The 22,144-nt window shown below is 45.4% G+C and overlaps 1 protein-coding gene across 3 annotated transcripts; it reads right to left on the reverse strand.

The window, feature by feature from the left end:
* Positions 1 to 388: 388 nt before the first annotated feature.
* On the reverse strand, positions 389 to 21,606 carry kitlga (kit ligand a). 3 transcript variants are annotated; one of them, XM_040163688.2, is made up of 10 exons: positions 21,282 to 21,606; positions 8,517 to 8,627; positions 8,306 to 8,362; positions 8,052 to 8,204; positions 7,620 to 7,800; positions 5,447 to 5,491; positions 4,593 to 4,684; positions 4,349 to 4,458; positions 3,950 to 4,006; positions 389 to 3,848 (listed from the first exon to the last, which is right to left on the reverse strand). In XM_040163688.2, the coding sequence occupies exons 1-9, from the start codon at positions 21,294 to 21,296 to the stop codon at positions 3,976 to 3,978; spliced, it is 795 nt and encodes a 264-aa protein (XP_040019622.1). In that variant the 5' UTR covers positions 21,297 to 21,606; the 3' UTR covers positions 389 to 3,848; positions 3,950 to 3,975. The 3 variants fall into 3 exon arrangements, with proteins under 3 accessions (XP_040019622.1, XP_040019623.1, XP_077938524.1); XM_040163689.2 differs by having other exon boundaries at positions 3,943 to 4,006; positions 21,282 to 21,602; XM_078082398.1 differs by lacking the exon at positions 21,282 to 21,606 and adding an exon at positions 19,599 to 19,619.
* Positions 21,607 to 22,144: the final 538 nt, after the last annotated feature.

Below are 22,144 nucleotides of genomic sequence, written 5' to 3' on the forward strand. Positions count from 1 at the left end.
TGGATTTGTGACATTTCATTATTGATTCTATAAAATTCTTAGGTTCAAGTAATAAGCGTTGTGGGACACCTAATCATCTAATCAACAACTCTCTAGGCCGACTAGCAGATCAGTTTTTATCGAGGCATTAGATATTTTCCTGAACTGATTTGGTTTGATTTGGCAGGCCGGCAGATGGAAGCTAAGCTAATCCAGCTAGGTCCTAAGTCTACAACACTGGGCAGAGACTGCTGAGGCCTCATCTGCACATCTGACCAGGCTTCATTGTTGTCTCCATGTGTTGGTCGGTGATTGAAATGTTAATCTAAATGGTAAAAGCCTTCTGCCCACCTTGTAGGGTGACACACTCAAAAAGCTTGATTAACAGTCCTGAACAACAAAAAATAAATAACAGTTGAATACATGTACTTTATTCATATCTCATATATGTTTCTTTACATTTATACAAAAATACAGAAAATAGTTTTCACCCAGAAAACCAACCGGCAATAATTACATTTGCTTTTTGGCACCCAGACGTATTTCCTGCCTGGAGCCTTTTCTTCCCCACACTGCAGCACGGTGGATTGGATTCATCGAGGCCAGAAGCACCGTTCAGTGTGCCGCTCTGCTCACTCGGACCACACAGCAACCCGCACACCAACAGCTCTTAAGGGCGACCGTCCTCCCGACCAATGCGTGAAATCACTCGGATTCTGCTCTCTATGCATCAGACACGCGGACCGTTTGCAGCTCTCGCAGAGACAGCGAAATGGGAGACAATGTTGTTTTTCTCTCTTTTTTTTTGTTCACAGCTTAGACCTGTTACTGCTCATGATATTCATAGACTATGCATCAATCAGATTATACCTTTGTTTGTGGCGAGACGAGTCAGTACGTAATAGCCTTTATGTAGAGAAGCAGAACCTAAAGCTGAACAAAGTGAAGGTCTCAGGTCCAGGCCGCCGTAGATAATATGCTCTAATATTGTTCAAGAATGCATTTTTGGATAGAAACGGCTAAAATGACAAAGCTTCCTGCTAAAAGCGTCGTTGTTGTGGATTATATGAACACCAATGTGGTATACCTTTTTCTAACAGAGACTCCAAGATGCCATGGAGAATGGGGAACAGTTAATAACAGTCGGCAATCAGGTGTTCCTCAAAAATGCATTTTCAATTCAATGAAATCATTTGCAGGTCAAAACAACAAACAATATAAAACCACACCGAATAATCCTGGCTAATGATGCTGAACAGTACTGCTGCTCTGAACTATATGAACACCAATGTGGTATACTCTTTCTTTTTAAACACAGATTCAATTTTGCACAAAATACTCCTCCTAAGCCCCAAACACACATGAAACAAGCAGTTGAACTGTTTCCTAAAGGTTACAAAGGGATAACACGTAAAGTTGTGTGAAAAGAAATGTCCCAATCACTACAGATTATTCTGCTGATGAGCTTTACCAGAAAACCGTCTTCCTAATCCTAACTGGGTAAACCAACTACATTGATATAAGTTCAAACAAAATGAAAAATCTAAGAAAGAAAAGAAATATTGGGGAACTGATCTGTAGTTCAGCGCTGTAGAGGCCTCACCACTTTCTGCTACCACACAGAAACATAGCGAGGCTTCTTTTTCTACATCAACGAGTCAATCAAACTAATCCAACAAGGCACAAAACAAAGAAATGGATATGGTACAATGTAAGACCACAAACATGACAGAAATACTCCAAGCAGATCTGGAAACAGATGTGTGTGACTTTGTCCCGGTCTACTCTCCCCAGTCACAACCAGCATGTCCTCTTCTACCCCTTATCGGATCTTCATTTGTATCTTTACACCTGCCGCTAATGGTCAAACTACTTTGGGACGAGGCTTTGTGGGAGTGAAACCAGGTCGAATTAGTTGGTGTGGACGCTCACTCGTGATATCTGCATCGTCGTTGTTTCGTCAAAGCTCTGCTCCCAACGCACCTTCACAAAGACGCGTCGGCAGGTCCAGGAAACGAGCCCGAGGGACAATACCTTGGCCGACTCACGTGACCAATGGCGGACGTTGCAAAATGTTGATTTTAATTTCAGTGTGGCAAACGGTCTCCTGAATGAAAGCGCTGTGTTTGTTGCCGTACGTCTTCCTTTAAAAGCTGTCATGATAAACCTGTCAACTCAAACTTAGCTGACAAAAGCCGAGACTGCTTGTCACAGATTAAATGCCTTTAACCCGTTGAGATCTGTTATCAGTGAGATGCGGAGCACTCTTGGCAGCAAACGTATCAGATGTGAGAGTGCGTAAAGGCAGGGAGGGGCACCTTCATGTCCTCCAGGAACGAGTTCTTCTTCACTTGCTACACACTTATTGTTGTGGGTTGAGCAACCGTGTGGCAACTGTTTGGATTTATCCGACATTTAATGATTTTCTGCCCTTCACATGGATCTCTGTACTTTAAGGCAAAATTGACATTTAGGTCTGGACGGCATTCCCACCTGGCGAGCTTTGTGAATATTGAGAACAAATAGGGTGCGTGTCTAAGATTTCCTCCTTCAGAATAGCATTAGCATTTGAATGATGATGAATGCACTAACTAGCTTTGTCAGATTGTCTTTAGTGGGTTTTGTTATGCAAGTACCACACTGATACCGGACAAAGGCAAAATGAGGAAGAATAAGCTGACGGGTTGGATTTATATAGCATTTTTATAATCAGTCATATGTCTCTTAAATGTAACTATTTAGTTATTTTCCTTTCTTAAAAGAAACGGCCATTAAAAATCTCTAACATTGTTTACTTTGCCAGCCTAAAGGGTGGTTTTTAGAAACTATAATAAAAAGACGTTTTAGAGCCATCATTAACTAGGGGAGGTCCGTCGTTGTCTTTCATTCCTCTATCACCTGTGTTCTGAATTTAGGAAAAAAAAAAAAGTCATCCCTGATATTCGTGAGCAGAATGTTCTAGGAGTCTAAATGTGAGTTATTCAAAGCAGCATATTTTTAAATACACTTTTTTCGTTCTCTGTGTGATCCATTCACTCAACCTAAACCATCCGAGTCACATACACCAACAACAACATCATACGAGGATATGTAACTTGTTCACAAATGGGGGGGGGGGGGGGGGGGGGGGGGGGTTACGATGAGTTAGTATATAGATTGTTCTTTAAATGTGACCCATTAGTAGAGGTGCTCTTAAGTGATCGCTTGAAGCGTCTCAGTTGTATCGACAGCAGCAGCTCAGTGCTGCCGCCAATAAATAAATACATCGTCCGCCCCGATGGGCCTGAACCAGACAGCGTGACTACAAGTTGGAATTACAAATGTCTGACATTATACTCTTGAGGGGAAACCTCCCCCCCCCCCGGACCGAGAGGAGAGCGCAGAGCTGTTGGAGACGTGGTCGAGACGTGAGGGTCACCGGAGGTAGAAATTCATGCCTCAGCTCGAGCGGGAGACGACGAGTGTCCGTCGCCCTCGGCGCCGCTTGTTTGTAGACTGCCGGCTCCAAAAAGAAACACAGGCAGGCTGTTGCAACGTGCCGAAGGTTCTGCAGGACGATCCGCGGGAGCCAAGTCGGTGGGGGGTGGGGGTGGTGGTGGTGGTGGTGGGAGGGGGATGAGGGTTTACGCTCCGCTTAAATCTTAGTCTTTTTCACAAGCACGAGGTTAATGCAGTCTTACATGAAAGGCGAAGCTTATCCGCGCGGCTCCTCCGGACGGGTCCGTTCCGCGGCGTTTGTGACCGCCGGTCTGCAGAGGAGTCGAAGACAAACCCTTTTTGCGATGGCGCGATGGAACTCGGCTTCGCGGGTTTTGGTCTGAGGAAGGGGGTGGAGATGGTGGAGAGGGTGGGGGGGTAGGAGCAGAGCCCTGTGAGAGACAAACGTGTGTGGAGAGAGGTTTCAGAGCGCAGCTGCTAGAGAGGGATTTAAGCTGGATTTGCTTTGGATTTTCAAAATCTCACTACTTACGCAGAGGCGGGCGGGACGCAGCGCCGTTACTCGATTTCAATGACGTTCAACATGTTTCTGTAATTAGACGGAAAGAGGAACGTCAGACAGTGAACGTCACTCCCCCCCCCCCCCCCCCCCCCGCGGCTCAATAATGAGCCAGGAAGCTTTTAACACTCGAGGTCAGAAGCTTTCAATGCTGTAACACAAAAAAGGTTTAACTGGCCGTGGACAAAATTAAAGGGATGAAGCGTTGTGTTCGGAGAGAAATATACAAAAACGGAATATGATTTTTATTTTATGTATGAATACATTTCTAAATTCTTAGAAATAGGTTCCCAAATCCTTTCTTATGTTAAAAATTGATGAGCTAAAGCTTGGTTAAAATGTCAAAGAGCAGAAGAAAAAAAGAACGCTCACTTTTCTGATATTTCAGTGTCTAGTGGAGGTGCAGTCGCTTCGGCTCCTGGGAAGAGTCCACCTTCTCCAGGACTTTGTTGCAGATTCTCCTCGTTCCTACAGGATCGAACCTGTTTTAGGAAATAAATATTAACAAAAGAGTCTCAAAAAATGGAAATCAGTTGCAGCTGAAATGGACAGTCTCGCACATGGGGCCCGTCATACATGAAACAGCTCAGTGGCCGGGCTCAAAAGGTCGACTCACCTTCCACACAAGCAGGAATATGAGAGCTACGAGTGGAATGAACAGTAAGGAGAGAAGGCTTTGCTCCAACACCCCAGACAGGGTTTCAGGTTCTGGGGGGAAAAAAAACAGTAAAACATGAATTCCTCCTCTGACTACATGTTAACAATAATTAGACCCAGGAGGTTGGAGATCATGAGGAAGTTTTAACCTCGTCTTTTGTGTAACTTTTAACATCTATATTTCCACAATTAGCGTGAAGTGTGAATCAGCAGAAAAAAACCCTCTTTCCACATGACTAGACAAAACAAAACAAAAATACTGCTTCTGTTTCTGTGAATCTAATGATGGAGTGAACGGCTTCCACAGAGGGTTCAAAGGTCAACCTTCAGCGCATAAACCGGAAGACACGAAAGAGAGAAAAAAAAACGTTCAAGCCGTTTCATACTACCACGCTCTGAAAATCTATCCATGCTGTCAAAACCAGACTGGGTGAAAAAAAAAAAAAAATCATTCATTCACGCAAATTGTGATTCCTCAGTCGTTTTACATTTTACGTGACAAACTGGAAACCTTGTCCGGCGCTAATGTTCCTCTAACCATCTCAAAGGATTCTGGAACAAGGCACATCATATATTTGCATAAATGTTTAATGTATCAACTGAACATTCCGACACGCCTGACGAGGAGTGATGAGGTATTTGCCCCGCAGAGCTTCGAGTGACAGCAGCTCTGTGGGCAACGGGGCGGACCTCGCTGTCGAATGTGGCAAAATACCGTCGGTGCCGAAAGCTGCTGCTCTAACACACCAGCTGGGCCGGATTCTGCCACGAGAACACGGACCCGACACCCGACTGAACCCAAAACGCACTTACTTGGTTTGCAGTCTGCACACTTTGGAGGGCCGGGCTCTGATGTTGCTGCAGTGGGGGGGAAGGAGGTGAGTTGGTGAGGGCCTCATGGTGAAAACATGTCATTGTCAGGTGCTAAAAAGTAGACTCAATAGTGCCTTTTTCATGCTGCTGCCCCCCCCCCCCCCCCCCACACACACACACAAAAGATCCAAAGCAACCACTCGGTCCGAGCTTAGATTGGAAGATTGCTCTATAATCAACACGTACACAATGAGGTTTCGGCCCTTTTCTTCCCTCTCACATGCGCTACCTGGGGACGCCGTCCCCTCGGTCCTGTGACTCAGCCGCGTCTCAATGGGCCGTTCTAAACGCCGGGACCGTTTTTCAGTTTTTTTTTTTTTTTTTTTAAATCTCGCAAAGTTCTTGAGAACAAATGACAGTTCCCGGACTGAAAAGCTTGTGGAGGCGGCCACCAGAGATCCGCGCTGAATGGAGCCGGCTCACAATAGACCAAAGGAGACGGCGGGCGCTTTACAGGCCGAGGTTGACTGCTGGTTCGAATTTGTAGACCAGACCATAAATAATGAGCCGGAAGTGTGACCTAAATCGTCAACTCAGGCCGTAAAGCACTTGAAAAGGTGCAGTGTGTGGGATTTGGTGGAAACTAGTGGGGAGGTTATATCTGAAGACCCCTGATGTAACGCTGCGCGGTCTTTCGGGACCGTCGACTCGACTGCTTTGGACGATGATTTGCGGGCGGCAACATGGTCTTGCACTCTGCAAACAGAACTGTTGTGACCCTTTGGGGCTTTGGAAAACACAAAAAGGCTCTTTCAAGAGCTGCTGTTTGGTTAGTCCTTTTTGTGACACCGTGGAAACGTTACGAAGCCTCACAAGTAACACAAACCCTACGGTTTTCAGCCGCAGGTGAGTGTACACCCAATGGGAACCGGTTTCTACCAAGACTTCCTTTTAACATTTAATTATTTTGTTCCAAGGAAATGCTCCCGTAAAACCAGTTGGCAGTCAGACAATAGATACATAACTGTCAGCGTGGCATGTGGACGCAACGTCGATGTTGAGTCTCCACCCTTCCCGTGCCACAGGAGGGGAGAAATCCACACTCCAGAGTCTCTGCCAGAGAAAGCTTGGACTGATTGTTGTCTTTGTCCAGTCTTGTTGTCTTATCGTATCACGCGACTCACATCTCGCACCAGATGGGCTCATTGTGGGGATGAAACATGTCAGATAACCACGTTAGCGCCTGACATTTGCCAGTCCCGAGAGTCAGAAGTCACAGCTGCGTCTTATTTTTGCTTAAACCGCAAGCTTCTCTCACTCAACACCCCCCCACAACACCCCCCCACACCCCCCCCCCAGCACCACCACGCATAGCCTGCCCTCCAAACGCCTGCACAGTTTAGAGCTGATTTAATGAGAATTTGAAACCAGAGGGGATCAAACGTGCAGATCGAGGAGCATCCATAAATCTCAACTGGTGGGTTTTATACTTTGCAGTTGAGGAGTACTTCTAAAGGTGATGCTGTGTGCACTGTAAAGCCATCAGTGAGAAGAACCAGGCCGTAGAAGTGATCTGCAGCAGAAGAGGCCATGGGGTTAATAATGGCGGCAGCAACAAACAAGCTCTCCCCAAGGATTGCAGCCACCAAAAGGTCTTAAACCATCCGTCCATAAAACAGACAGCAAGGGCACCGAAGGGCTGCAAGTAATCACTACAGGACTTAAGCAGCAAATTCCTTGTTTTGTCTGACCCTTCAGGCCAAAAGATGTTCAGCACTGATTCAAAGCTGATTTTCATGTTTCTTTTCTCGAAACTGGATTTTTTTTAGTTTGTAACTAGATGTAATAACGATAGCCGAGAGCTCACGGCGGCTCCAAGTTGCTTCCTGCACTTTTAGGTATTTGACAGCTGTTACGGACAAGTTTGTCATAAACCGGCCACCGTATCATCATTTCTTCATCAGCTCCCGTCGAGCCAGCGGATATCCGGGCCCAGACTTCCATTACTTTACCTGCGTTCAACCAAAGCCCGCCGGCATGTGATTGGTCAAGACTACCAAGAGTGCAAACCTGATCAGTATAAAAATACACAACCATGAGGTGGATGGTTTTCTGTAAAGGAGCACAAAGAGCAGGCCAACACGTGTAAATATTGCGTCAAATAAGCACTCACCATTTAAATAATCTGCTGTTGTTACTGCGTATGGTGTTGTGGGACAGGGAGGAGGGTCGCAGTAATCTGAATCTTCTTTATTCTGTGCAGCTATGAGAAAGTCTTTGACAAAGTCAAAGTACCGCGCCGTCTGCCACCTCTCTTCCCTGTAGTGGCACTGAAAGTCGTTCATGATCGCCTCCTGCAAAGACACATTTCAACATTAGTCGCATGCAATAACTAGTTCTCACAGACTGGTTTTACAACTCTAGGGCTGACATCACGACTGTATGGTAATTAGGTTTATAATATAACAAACTCTCACTGCAAAGGGTCCATCCACGCTACACTAGTTTCAAATAATCCAAATGTGTAATTGACAAAACAACTGAGCTTGTTTTCCATCTAGCAATGGACACGTTTAGAAATCATACTTCTGCCATGTGAACTTACCAAAAGGCCCATGTTGAGCCGCAGTTCTTGGAACATTTGGATGAATATGCTAATATCTTTTCGGTTGGAGGAAATGTTTCCGAACTTATGCGCTAAACCTTTTAAGCTCTCCTCCAAGTAGAAGACGTTTAATTTCACCCAACACATCCCTCCCTGAAAGAGGAAGAGCAGATGTAGGGCTTTAATTGAGCAATAAGTGTACATATCAACTAACGTTCGATAATCCTCCCGGAGCGGATGCCACCATGTCTTACCTCTTCCCTCGGAATGTAGTTCACAGGGATTTTGTAATCTTTAGGAATGTTTTGTCTCTGCAAAAAGAAAAAAGTACAAAAAAAAAAAATGCAGACAAATGACATTTTTGAAATAACAGCCAGCTTGATTTAGGAATTAAAAGAGCTTCAAACAAATAATGAGTGTGGCGTTAGCTGGGAATGTTGTAGTGAATCACAGCATTGTTCTTACCAGAATGGAGAGCCTAGAGATGTCATCTGTCACTGGGTTGACGTCAAATTTGCTCGAATGTACCCCAAGCGTGATGAACAGCAGTATATGGACACAGACGCGTATCCAAATCTGCAGATTCAACACAAGACAAACACAAGATGTTTTGACAATTATCCAATAATTACCAATTAGCCATAATAAATGACAACATATGACTGACTCTTTGTGATCGGCGGGTCAAGCGGGTGCAACTACTCCGCACACCTCAATGCAATCAATGAGCAGCCTGATTGGCTTATGAATCCACGGCAGCCCACTTGAAGCAAGTCATTGAGCGCACAAAGTTATTCTGGCTTTTAGCGGGTTGTTCTACCATGCAAAAGACAAACACACCTTGCACACACACACATTTTGAGGTGCTCCTGCACTGACCAGAAAAGAGAGGACAGAAATATTCTGGCATGATCCAACAGTCACAACCGTAATGGCTGTTAGGTAAGAGGGATTATGCATGAAGCCTTCTGCCTGTATGCTAGATGTACTCTAGAACGCCTTCATACCACTCACAGTGCTTTTACACAACATGTCGCACACCCACTCACACCCATTCATGCACTGCTGGGGCTAACATGCAAAGTGCCACTATCCATTAGAACTAACTAAGCACTCACACCCATTCACACACCGGGGAGGAACCACAGGTCGGCAGATTAGAGGCCAGTCACCAGATGGCTAATTAGCTTAGATTGGCTCACCTGATATCAGATTTTATGGCAACATTGCACAACTTCATGTAAATGTGACAAACCGTTCATTGTTCCAAAGTATATGTGGATATTTGTATTCATCCCATTAATGATTCCCACATTTTAAAAGGACTTTAAACCGAAAAGATAAAAGACACTCCGATGTCTGATAAGCAAGTTAGAAGAGTAGCTGGAGGAAGGACGCGCCTTACCAATGTCGTCTTGGTATGGAACAACCTGAAGATCAAGGTCTGTCCCAAATTACTGATCAAAACGGGAAGTCTTTACACACTAAAACTAAATGCAAAAAAAGCATCTGTCTGTGCTCTGTTTTAGTGCATTGACGCCTTGGGAAAACCTTTCCAAGAGAGACACTTGTAACTCCTGAAATGCAAACCTTAACATTAACAATGCCGCTTTCCCTGCATGCCGACACGTTGAACCGATTTCTGTGTGGCGGCTCCTTCATACTTCAAGTAGGTACTCGGAGCTGGGAAACAAAGGGTGCCGAACGTTTATAGACGGGAGGATATATGGACTCGGTTTCTGCTTTTAAGTGGTCGGGCTTGCCTCTCTCTTCCTCAGCCTGCCATGCAGCTGGTCCTCAGCGGACCAGTAGGCCCTGAGAAAAGTAAACCTCAAAACAGTCATGTTGCAACACTGCGTTGTTGTGACATGCAGGTGGATACAATTTCAAGGACGGATCCAGTGTGTCAGATATATCGCATTATCACAATCTGCGAGTCCTTGTCTGCGGCTATATTGTCGAGTAACCCGACACGTCTTGCTCCATCACATGCGTCGCCCGGGGGCAGAAGAAGTGCCCAAGAGTCCACGACTCATCTGCAGCATCGCACCTTCATTGTCACCGACCAAACGAGAAGAGGCATATGACCAACCCAAGAGGATGAGTGAACTCAATGGAAGTATGTTATAATCCATCGCCGTGGTTACAATTCGTCTGGTCAATGCCTCTTTTGTCCTCGGATGCGCCGGGTCACAACTCAGCTGCGTCCGCGTGTTTGTGTCCATGCAAAACTCCTATTAATTCTTCACAGTAACAGTCCCTCGTTATCTTGGCTGCTTACTCTTCTTCTTGCATTGGGGCAATATTGCACAAGTTATTACTGGCAGTTGGCGATGATGATGATAAAGCGTGTAGTGTAGTGATGCGCCAAAAGAAAACGACTGCGGGTAAAAACAATGAACGGACTCAAAATCTTTTTCAAAAATCTGCTCTGCTATTGTCCTTTGAGGACGAGAAATGAAACTCAGCCCATTTGTTGCTCATCAACATCCTTTAGAGCCTCATGAGGAGTCGTGGAATCAAAGCTTTTGTTCCTTCACAAGGAAACTGTGACTTTAAGATAAGGTACTTGGCTGCCCGGTGGAGCTGCACTGGCTTACCGTACATTAGCAGGTGTCGTTCACTTGGCTGACCTGCTTCCTGTTCTCCGTGCAAATCTAACCATATTATGCAATGGGCCTGCAGGTCTCCTCTCAATAGAGATTAGGGCCAGCTAGGGCCTAACCCGAAACAATTCAGCAACCTTGAAAGTGAACCCTATGAACTGAGCCATGTCTAATCTAACCTCAACCAGTACTACTACTACTTTTTGGAGCAGCTCTTTGCTTATCATTGACCGTCGCATTCAGGTCCTTTTTGAAGTGAACACACTTTCACTGCCAGTTTGGGCCGTTTAGATCGGTTGTTGACGGAGGCAGAGTCGGCCACCCACCTTCCTCCGGCTACTGCACACTTGGTCAAATGGACCCACAACAGGAAGTGAATGGAACAGCAATCCATTAACAGCAGGAAAAGGCCGACGGGCGGCATTTTAAAGCGCAAACGGGACGTAATTCAATTGCCCGAAGCTTCTTCTGCTCACCCAAACGAATCGTCGTTCAATGGCAGACAGGGACTAGGAGCAATTAACCAAAGACAAATGCGTGGGGTATCTTATAATTCATCAGCTGCGCCTCGACCTCTTGTCATATGTCATAAATCACATGAGCAAAGGACACAGCGGATGAAATGAGAGGAGCTCCAGATACAACAACAGTTCGCTACTTGAGGTCAAGGACAAGCTGTTTAACAAAGCAAAGCCAGCAAAGATCTTAAACAACATCTTAACAGATTCCAGTGCGTTCGCCATTTCCAAAGAATGGAACCTTTGTCTTTTATTTAAGCTTTGAGGACTTCCTAACGCTAACAATCACAAACAAACTCGGCTGATATCCAAGTGGGGGACGGTTCATGCGTCTGGATGTTTTCTTTACCTTGTTCTTATGGACAGAACTAAACCATGTGGTTTCTTCATGTGAGTCAAAATACTGTTTTTGTTTTGGGTGCCCGTTTACAATTTCAAAAAAGGGCCACTGGAAAGAAACATGCACCAATTGATTGTTTATTTCATTGCTCTCTGGTTTCACCCCTGCAAAGTGGGCTCAAGAGGACAAACCAGTTGGTGGAGGCCTCCACAGACAACAACATGATAAGATTGAAAAATGACATCAAATCACTGAAAGAAAATGTAAAATAACGGTTCTACTTTGCTTTTGGCAGAATCCAGTGCAGAAGGCTTCCCGCCGTTGTTAAATACAACGTTGCCATTTCCCTTACACTGTGATCCTGTTCACAACTTGTCTTTCTTTCATTTTGGTAGCAAACATGGTCAACAAAACCACACGGAAAGGCTTAGCGATGACGTCCTTCTCAACATGTGCCGAGAGTATGTTGAGTCGAGCCGGTTGAAGGGGGGAACAAACATGTTCTGCACACATGTGCGCTCTGCATGCAGAGAGCTGCCATTCGCCGACGTTATTCTAAAAATAAAAAAAATCATCCCCGCGGCGTTCCTTTTTTTGCGAGAGCAAGTAGGGCCGAGTAAAGACTGCAGCATTCACAAAAGGACGTGATGATGGCGGGAATATCTGCCCCCGTCTCCAAGTCTTTATGAGACGGATTCACAACCCATTAAACGAGGAACCGCAGGTTCTGACAACAAATCAGGGTTCAACTTTCATTGAGCCGACAAGTGTCATTGGTTGGGAATCATATGGAACGGAGTTAAAATGAAGGAGTGGAAATGTTACAAACGGCACTTTTCTGGGTGGATAATTATATGTTTTTGTACAATTTGACTACTTAGAACGGCAGGATATTATGTCATAGATACCGACTCGCGTTACAACTGAAACATGTCTAGTGGCAGGATTCCCAGTTCTGAGGGCCAGAACTATAAACTGTTTATGGGATTTAACAAGTATTAACAGTCATTGTGCTCCTCGTGAAGTTGTTTGTCGATCTCCATGGGTGTTTCTCCCCGGAGGTTCAAGAGCAGACCCACCACTGAGAAACTGGTTTCCTTTGGCGTTAGTGAACGCCGCGCTGGCGAGCTGTCAATCACAATATGGCCTCAGAATACCTTGCTTTGTAATCTATTTGCCACCTAATCTAATCAATCTGTTTTGAAGAAGACTCAGAACTAGTGGTTGGGACCTTGAGAACTCATGTTAAACGTAGTTTTCGGGTTGATGCATACAATAAACTTTCAGGTTTACTGATGCAATAAACGTAATTGTTTGGTTTAGAAAAAGATGTAATTAAAGATGATGCCGATACCAATTTACTAAAAATAAGTTAAAGTAATTAATGAAATCATTTTAGTCTGAAATGTCGTCTCCTACTCTAAATCTTCCAAACGTAGAGTGCACAAGTAAGTTACTTACTTGTATGGATTGGAATGCTTGGAATGATTGCAGTTTTGTCAAAATGACTGACCGATTACTATTATTAGTAATAAGTAAATATGTCTTGAGTTTACAACTTAATTACAGTTTTGCGATGCGGCCTCATTTCCGGGAACAATAATTCCTATCTTATCGTGAGCTTCCTTATCCCCACAGGGAAACAGACGGAGAAATACATCTCTGTGAAATAACGCCTGTGCAAAAACAAACAGATCGGGTCTTTAGAAGCCGCAAAAGCCCTCATGAGATCCCGGGACTCAGCTCGGGCCAAACACATCAATAAACCGCACAGCTCATCCCTGATCCTTAATAAAGCAAGCCATTCCTGTCTGTGTGCTGCATTCACAGGGAACCTTCTGTGAGGCACAAAAGAAACGTTTAAAGGAAAGTTGACTTTCACAACCACCGACTTGATATCTGGCAGATCTGACATCTTCTTGAAACAGCGGACATCAAACCCTCCAAACTAAAGCCCTCTTGTACGTCATCGCCAGGTGCATTAATGCACTCAAGGCCCGTCCTCCAGACTTTTAGCCCCCAGAGGTGTCATTGGCTGGTTCTCCAGGCCTAACCCTTAACCCATAATCACGTAATCTCATGCATCCATGATATAATTGCATAGCAACATGCAGCCTGTTTGTCAGAGTATTTTATTCTAACCGTTTTGCCTACATTGTTTTGAGAGCGACCAGTTCCCATGTGAGGATTAAAACAGGATGATCATGGGCGTGCAGATGGAATCCCGGGCGGCTGTTGTCGTCCACATGTTGTAGAGTTCATCCAACTGAACTGGGGTTTCAAATTCAGAGGTTTGCTTTTCTTTTTTCGAGAGGATGAAGACATTACTTGGCATCGAGCATGGAAGGATAGCACATTCAGTGTGAACGATACCCGGCCTCATGTCACCCTGATTGATAAAACGTTTGGTACAAACAACGTTGTACTATAATGTTGCATTCGGTCCTCCGTAAACAGCGGCCGCATTAGCTTTTCTTTGTGCTGTTTACCGACTACAAGGAAAGAGTCACGTTTTTGCCCCACATTGCACAGCAAAGACTAATCTGGTCAAAGGCTACCCGGAAGAACATCAGTCCCATTCTCGTGTCAATAATTAACATCTTGAGGCTTCACTATTCAAGCGTACTGCAGCTGACAGCTGCTTTGGTGTTTCGCATCTAAATGTAATTTAGGGGGGTGACGAGTTGATGAAAATTCTTCAACAACAGATGAACTGTGATCAGAAGTCTGGACAGTCTTGGACTCGGACGGATTACATCATGAAAGGAAATCATGAGTGCACGTTCAGTAAGGACAAAACCGCCAAACATACGAACAAAGACGCCACACTTACGAAGCCTCCACACAATAATTGGACGTGGGCTAAAATTTCAAGTGACAGAAACTCACTTACTTCACGCGTAAATCCAATTAGATTCTGAGAAACATTCAGGCCGAGAACAAGGTCCTCCTGAGTGCGATGGAGAGGGGTCAGACGAGTTGTGAGGGATCAAAGCGAGTGTGCCAGCAGCTCAACAGCCACCTGTCTCACAAGTATGGGGGAGGTTCTTGGTGGTAATGAAGACGTAGTGTCAAACTGGATTCAAAAGGTAACAGGTTTGCTGTAGTGATGGAGGGATTCATTTAAAGCAGCAGTGGATTCATGGACGATGTGAAGAGCCAAATGCTGGAAGGCCAGACGAGCAAAAGAGTAAATAAACATACCACACAACAAATAAACACGTGACAGCCTCGTTCGTGGGAAACTTGATGAAGACTTGAAAGGATTCCACATGGAAAGAGGATGTCTTGGACCCCGGATTAAAGCTTGGTGGCTCTGGAGGAAGCGTTTTACCAACAGCTGGTCGCACGGAGGTAGAGACCCCTGCTCCCATAATGGCCCCGGGCACAAAGAGAGAAAAAAACAAACCTTTTTAATTGTGTAATGAGAACAGACTGCATTGAGACTTTGGTGGAAAAACACATTTAAAAGATAAGTGGGTACCAAATGCTGTGCCCTTTTAACCAAATAACAGAGGTCTTAATAAAGCGAAGGGTACGTTGTGTTTGGAAAGGAGGAACTACGTGGCGATGCTGTTATCCACGGAAACTCACAAGATTCTCATTTCAAACTTTGAACCAGTAAGTGTCCATTTGGCTCTGGGAGATCTTGTTATTCCACATTTCCAGTGGCTCAATCTGATTACCGTCACCGGGGCTTGAGTCCTAATTGAAGAATGATGATATCATATGATATGTCATTTTTATCAATAGGGAATTCGCTGTGTGTCATTAATATGAAACTGATTTAGACAATTTAGACTCAATAAATTATATTCATTGTGTTTTCATCTCGATTCCCACCAGACATCACCTAATGATGAATTTATTGTTTACGGTCTTAAAGCTCGTAAAAAGGCTACTTGTAAAAAACGTCCATGCATAAACAGTGTCCTCCAACTCCAATTTCTAATTGGATTGTAAACAAGGAGCAGCAGAACAGGAAGCCCGGAATGTCCGCCGGCTACACCGTAAACCCTGAAATACGGCCCCTGAGCCCCCGAGGATTATCTGTTGTCAGACCAATATATATTTATGGATAAACTTGGAGGTTCTACAGTCTAAAAGGCCAAGATTGCAAACTGTATTACTCCTTTTGACTTTGAAAAGGACAGCGCCAGATCCACTCTGTCTACGCTTAACTTTCACAATAAAAGCCCTAGAACATAAAATATTTGTATTTCACACTCTGGTGTTTGCCCTGCCGAATGGCCTTTGCTCTCCCCTCTGGTATCTAGCAGGAAATCTGATCTTGCCACTGAGAGAACATTTCAAAAGTGGGAGGATGAAGATAAAGTGCATTAGAAGTCTGTATATTCTCTGGTGTTTTCCTTGGAAAGGAAACGCTATATTTTATAATCCCCTTATGGTCACTTTAAAGTCACATCACTTTCTATGTCAACAAACAGCTACAAGGATAGTTCTGGTTAATACACACTAAGGGGAATTTCCCTCTGAGTTGAGCAACCAGCTTTTCCCCCCCTGTTAGATTCCTCACTCGGATGTCCTGCCAACTCTTTCACCCTCGGCTCACCCACAGCGGAGCTTTTATTCTCCAGATGGGCATCGCAGCTGTTGGTAAACGCAGACGTTCACAAGCTCATTGCAGGTATTCAAACACACCATATGTTATGCTGTATGCATCGATAGCTGCAGGATTAGTTGGTGTTAATAATCGTCAAGAGACAGGAAGCAGGAGATTTTGGGGGAGGTCCGGGGGGGGCTGAGAGTTTGATGGCGGTAAACTTTTCTTCCGCCGGACTGTAGGATGCGGTTACACCTGATTCGTCGGATTAAACATCACAATGTTTCCAACAACGGCCGCCAACCCCCGTTAAAGAGATCGCTCGGGAGCACAGTCAAAAAGCGAGAAGCCAATGCGAGAAGCCACGAGCGCCCATGTGAACAGCACACTTTCCTCTGTATCAACTGCCCTCCCTCTCGTCCTCGCTCAAGGGTAAAAAGGATCATGTGGAACACCCGTCGGATGGCCCCGCAGCGGAGTCAGATGCACACAGGGACAGCTCATTGATTTGGATGACTTCACGCTTGTAAAAGATTTCCATTCACACATAAGCGGGGCATTGGAAAGAACGTTGAACACGCACGTACAGCGGAACCACAAAGAGAAGAATGTGCTAATTCAATTGTTTGTTTCCTCGCTCAGAGATCAGGGTAATCAAGCATTTGCAAGTAGCGCCAGGTGAAATTTACATCACAAGGCGACTTATCGTGATCCACAAAAGGAAAACCAGGTCAACCAAAACCCTCTTATGCTATTTATGAATATGTTATTGTTAAAAGAAACTAATTCCTATTTAGGTAAAGACTCTGGGGGACGTTACATTCAGAAAGGGTGTGACGGCTGAACCAACAGCTCCCTGAAGATGGAAAGATGAGGTGACTCCGCACAACCCTGAAACGAAAACAGCGATCAGCATTTTAAAATCAGAACTACTGGCGGATCGTGTTGGCCCGGAAAAGCAAAAACTGTTTCATTCTTTACACGCACAGAATGTCATTAAATTGCGGATAATGGCCATTACAATCTTTACGAGCACAAAGTGACCATCAGACCACAGTGCGGAAAACCCAAAGCTATTACTTTAACGATAACACAAAACAGAGAAGAAACATGAAATTGGTGGGGCGGTGCGGACAGACGGATCGGCGGTGCACCAACAATGGTTACGAACGCTGAGGTGCCTCCGGGCTGAAATGCTGTGTTGAGTATCACATAGTTCACAAGCCCAAATGCAACAAACCAATATGCTATTAAATAATCATTTTCACTGCACAGGAAGACCTGTCACTCTTTACAAGATCCATACATCCTGCCCGAAGGGTACGTGCGCGCGTCTCTCGTGGGAAAGAGGCAAGATGGCTCACTCAGTCATGCCATTGTTTTTTTTCCAGGGTCAAGAAAGAAGTGAGCAATCTTACTCCTATTTTAATGTGTTGAGAGACCCGCCGGCAAAACTGCCACCTCGTTTTCAGATAAGGGGTCAAAATTGGTATCGGAAAGGGAAGAAATGGACATATCTAAACCTCGATAACATTACCAGAACTCCTTATTCTTCAATCTTCAAAAAGTCCTTTGCCTTCGTTACCTCATCGTCAGACTACTGTAATGATGTTTCCTTCATCCTCCCATCGCGTGTCACTGGTATGTTGACTGGGCTGCCCGTATCCTCCGACACAAACATACAACTCTGGTTAGGTGCAAAACACTCATACTGACGTACAAAACTCTGTGGCACCTTATCTCCTGCCTGCATGGCACTGATCGCCTATTCTCCAGAAACCAACCCCCTCAATCGGCAAACTACGGGCCGACTGTTGGATGTCTGAATAATAATGTCTAACAGAGCCCATCGGCCCGGCTATGGTCGAGTATTCTCTTCACCTGACACTGATTATCCCCACTAACTGACCGGCGGCACGTTGTGTACAAGCCCCAACCCAGGTCTAATAAATCACTGAACTGATCCAACCTCTCGCGTCAAGCTGCCGCGTCAGGTTGAAAAAGCCCTGCAGGAATTGTCTAACTGACAGACCTCAGCACACAGCAGTTGATGGTGCCAAAATCTCCATAAACCATTTCTCCCCCCGAGGTTTCTGTCTCCTGCGTCATGGGTATGTTCTCAAACCCGTTACTGACTCAACGGACACCTCTCCGAGCACGGCTTCAAGGAGCTCGGTAATCTCAGACTCCGATATGCAGATTTCGATATGCAGAGTAAGACGGACACGAGGCCTGAGCTGACAGCCGCGGCAAAAGTCCCGGAGCCCAGACCGTGTCGGCATTGTTGCTTTTATGGATTCGCCATGCAGTTTATTTCTGAAGAAAAAAAAACCTGCAACATTTTAGGCCGGGACTACAAAAAGCAATGACTAATGAAAAAGAAAAAAGTGGGAACACGGGATTAGCTGGATGGTATTTTCTGTAATGAAGAAACAACGTTGCATTCCCAAGATTTTGGCATCTACTTGACCACAATACGACACAGCGAGCGTCGCCTATAAATCGCCTCTCTGCGGTAAAGCACTGAGAAGTGTATGTTCCAAACTCCTGAAAACTCTGCTACAACTGTGGCTCTGACGCTTTGCGGTGTCCAAAAACATAAAACGAGGAAACCCCGTAAACTGTTCAATTTCTTCCATGAATTGAGTTTCTCTTGTTGAGAATGATTTTTGATTTGGCTATTTTCATGAGAGACAACACCTTTTATATTAAATTACATTTATCTATAAGAATATCTGCTGGGAGAATTCCTCTTTATAGGCATAACATGCATGTGATCAACCTTTGCACATTAAATATGACACACAAAGCATTCACTTCCCAGAGGGTACGGTAACAAAATGACAGAACCAGACCAATAGAATTTAGTTTAACCAGTAACACGAGATCCTGGAGATCAATGTGACTGAATCTCTCAAACTCGAGACAACCTTCGATGCGCCTGTTAATACTGGCAAAGTTAAAAAGGATGAATAAAAAAAGAACCAAGATACCACGAGGCTTTAAATGTTAGATTTCATTGAGAGTTGCAGCCACAAAAAAAAAAAAAATTCTTGAGGTGGAATTTTTGGAGTTGACGCGCAGTGATTAAGGAACGAGTCACGGAGCCTTCTTGATACGCGCCGACTGACAAATAACCATTAATCCCCGATGTGAGCTGAGAGAGTGTTAGTAACTGAAGATCTTCCATGTGGCTTCTGACTGAGAGGGTCCACTTTAAAAAGGAAGCCGTTTCAGCAGCCGTGAGCTCACAGAACCTCAAAGCAGCATGACAGCTATAATGCAATAGACCAGAAGCCATTAGCGAGCTGTGAGAACCAATCCTTAAACCATGGACTCGATTAGCAGATTCAAGTCGGCATTACTTGCCTTCTTAAATGATCTAATTCGCCTTAAACAAACCCATTCAGCTGGGATTACTGGAGAGCGTAATTGTGACACATCGCCGTGTGACACAATCTGATGGCAATCTGATGATGCACAGCTCTGTTATTTCATCGCCTTCTGGTCGGCACCTACTTGCATCTTTCAAAAAATCAGAAACAGTGAAGATTTCCTGCAATGAATGAAAAAAAAAAGCCTCTTCTGGTGTTGCGCGCTGGTCCCTGAGCAGATAAGAGGACACAACAACAAAGCGGAGGTGGATCCGGCCTGCGTTATGTGAGCAGCTGGCCTGAGGATTCGCTCACCGCCTCCAGCCGCCATCAGGACAGAGATCTCAGATGAATAACGCCCCATAGGGCTCCGCATATGTGAGTCTCCGTTCACTGAGGGGTGGATAGGTGGGGGTGGGGGGGGTGAAGACATGTGATGGCTCTGTTAACCTCCCACACGGCCCTAAAGATCGGAGTGATTGATCTCTCATACATGGCGCAGGCGTCAGAAATGCAGCGCTCCCCACCGGTGACAAGGTGTTCTGTGAAGGTCGAGAGGGCCCCGCCGCACTTCTCCCCCCCCCCCTTGCTCTCTCTCTGACATTCACCTTGTGACCCACAGATTACCTGGGGATTCTTTCTTGGCATAAACCGATCAGGCCATCCCCGCCGCACATTCCCTACGCGTTTGTGAGTGTTTCCAACACAAGGGGGGGAGGGGGGGGGGGTTAAATAGAAGATGAAAGGTGTCCACCCGAGGCAGCCAGGCCACAACTTAGTGTGTAACTTCATTAAAAAAACATAAAGGGAGACTCCTCTGTTATGGATGTGATCAACAGCAGCAGGGATGCAGAGTCCCCCCCCCCCAACTTCAAAGCATTTTATTCCCAGATGCGCACACGCATACATCTTTATTATTTTATCTAATAGCCTTTTATTTCTCATCTGATCACGTCTGAAGTTGCCATTCAGAGTGAGGTGTTTCTATTGTTATTTCTCACATTGGATCCATCACGCACACGTGCACGGTTTGTGTTTTCACCTGAGACACTAACAGGGCTCTTTCTCTTTAGTAGCTGGATGTCTTAAGAGGATCAAACCGTCCACTTATAGAACACGGTAACAACGAATAGAAGATAATAAAAGATGACATCAGGTACCAGCATTTACAAATGCTGTACGTCGTCTTGGGGAGGATGTCTGTGCACCTCCTGCACATACAGGCTGTGCATCCATGGAAGCACAGCCTGCCGCCCTGACCCCCAGTCTACCTGATTACTGACAGCTTAATTCACCTACTAGTGACTTGTGCCAGGCTGCAAAGGTGGGTCAATCAGGTCGGTCCTCCACGGAGAGGGAGGGGGGGTAATCCTGTACCACATCCTATACAAACGCAATACTTGGAAGAATAACTAATTGAATTATGGACAGATAGACAGACTGTGCCTGTCTGGCGCCGCACATGTGATGGTTTATTGATCTGGCGGTCGGGGGGGGGGGGCGCGCCGCTTTCGAAGCGCTTCATCGGAGGACGGCGGGTTTTGGCGGCTCGGGGATGGAGCCACGCCGCGGCAAAAAGAAGCCGTCCTGCCGCCACTTAAATGTCCGGTTCGTCCCGAATAAGCAGCTCGTGGCGCCCATTCAAAGCCTCACACTAATTGGAAAGAAGGGGAGGGGGGGTGAAGTACTCGTTTGACAGGTGAAATTGGAAGTCGTGCGTCCAGCAGCAGCGCGTCCACCTGGCCCGCGCCACGCTGCAGCGCAGTTTCATTTCATTTCTCAAGTAGAACAAAACAAACAAACAGAAAAACGGAAAACAATCACTTACTTTTGACTTCTTCATATGGAACGACAGCGGCAAATCCAGTGTGTGCGAAAGCCTATTTTATTTTACTTCTACGGGGAGGAAAGGGGTTGTCATCATCCTGTGTGCACATATCCAATGCTTAAGTCCGCGCAGTATCCAAGCACAGGAGAAACAAAGCTCCCGAGAGGAGCAGCGGGAGGAGGAGGAGGAGGAAGGAGAAAAGGAGGAAGGAGAACTGCAAATAACGTGAAATCAAACTTTCAACCTTTGCAACGTGCAGGCTAACGGCGTCGGGGACGTAGCCCGTCTATCTACAACATAGATCCAGAATGGAGCGGGACAGCGCGCGCAGGGAGGGCGTGAAGCTTTTATAATGGTGCGTAAAGAGCCGCCCTCTGACGCGCACGGGGTTCACTCCGAAACCTCTACTGGCAATCTGAACCGGTCTAAATCAGACATGAAAGCGCTTTCACAACCGCTCAATGGCGGTGGACATTAATTGCACAATGCGTGGTGGATTTAGAAGACATTTAACCCGTAAGTGGCCACACAGTCTGACGTTTGGCCGTTTTTGTGGTCGTTGGTTTCTTGTCCAACTTGGAATGATGTCTTGTTCTCGAATTCATAGAGGGCAAATGGCGTCATTGGCTTGGACGTTTTTCAAGACCATCGTTGCCAAAGCAACAAAGTCGAACATTATGCAATAAAAGTAATCACAGTGACATTAGGATGGGTGTTATGATAAAATTCAGTGTATCCTGCATGAATCTGGATATCAATCATTTCATCAAATCCCACTGTGTGTGTGTGTGTGTGTATTGCTCGGGTTGTGGCATGTTGATACATAATGGGGCGCAAGCAGAAACTGATCAGGCCGACAGGCA

The sequence above is a fragment of the Gasterosteus aculeatus genome, chromosome X, assembly GCF_964276395.1.
Source record: "Gasterosteus aculeatus chromosome X, fGasAcu3.hap1.1, whole genome shotgun sequence".
NCBI classification, from domain to species: Eukaryota; Metazoa; Chordata; class Actinopteri; order Perciformes; family Gasterosteidae; genus Gasterosteus; species Gasterosteus aculeatus.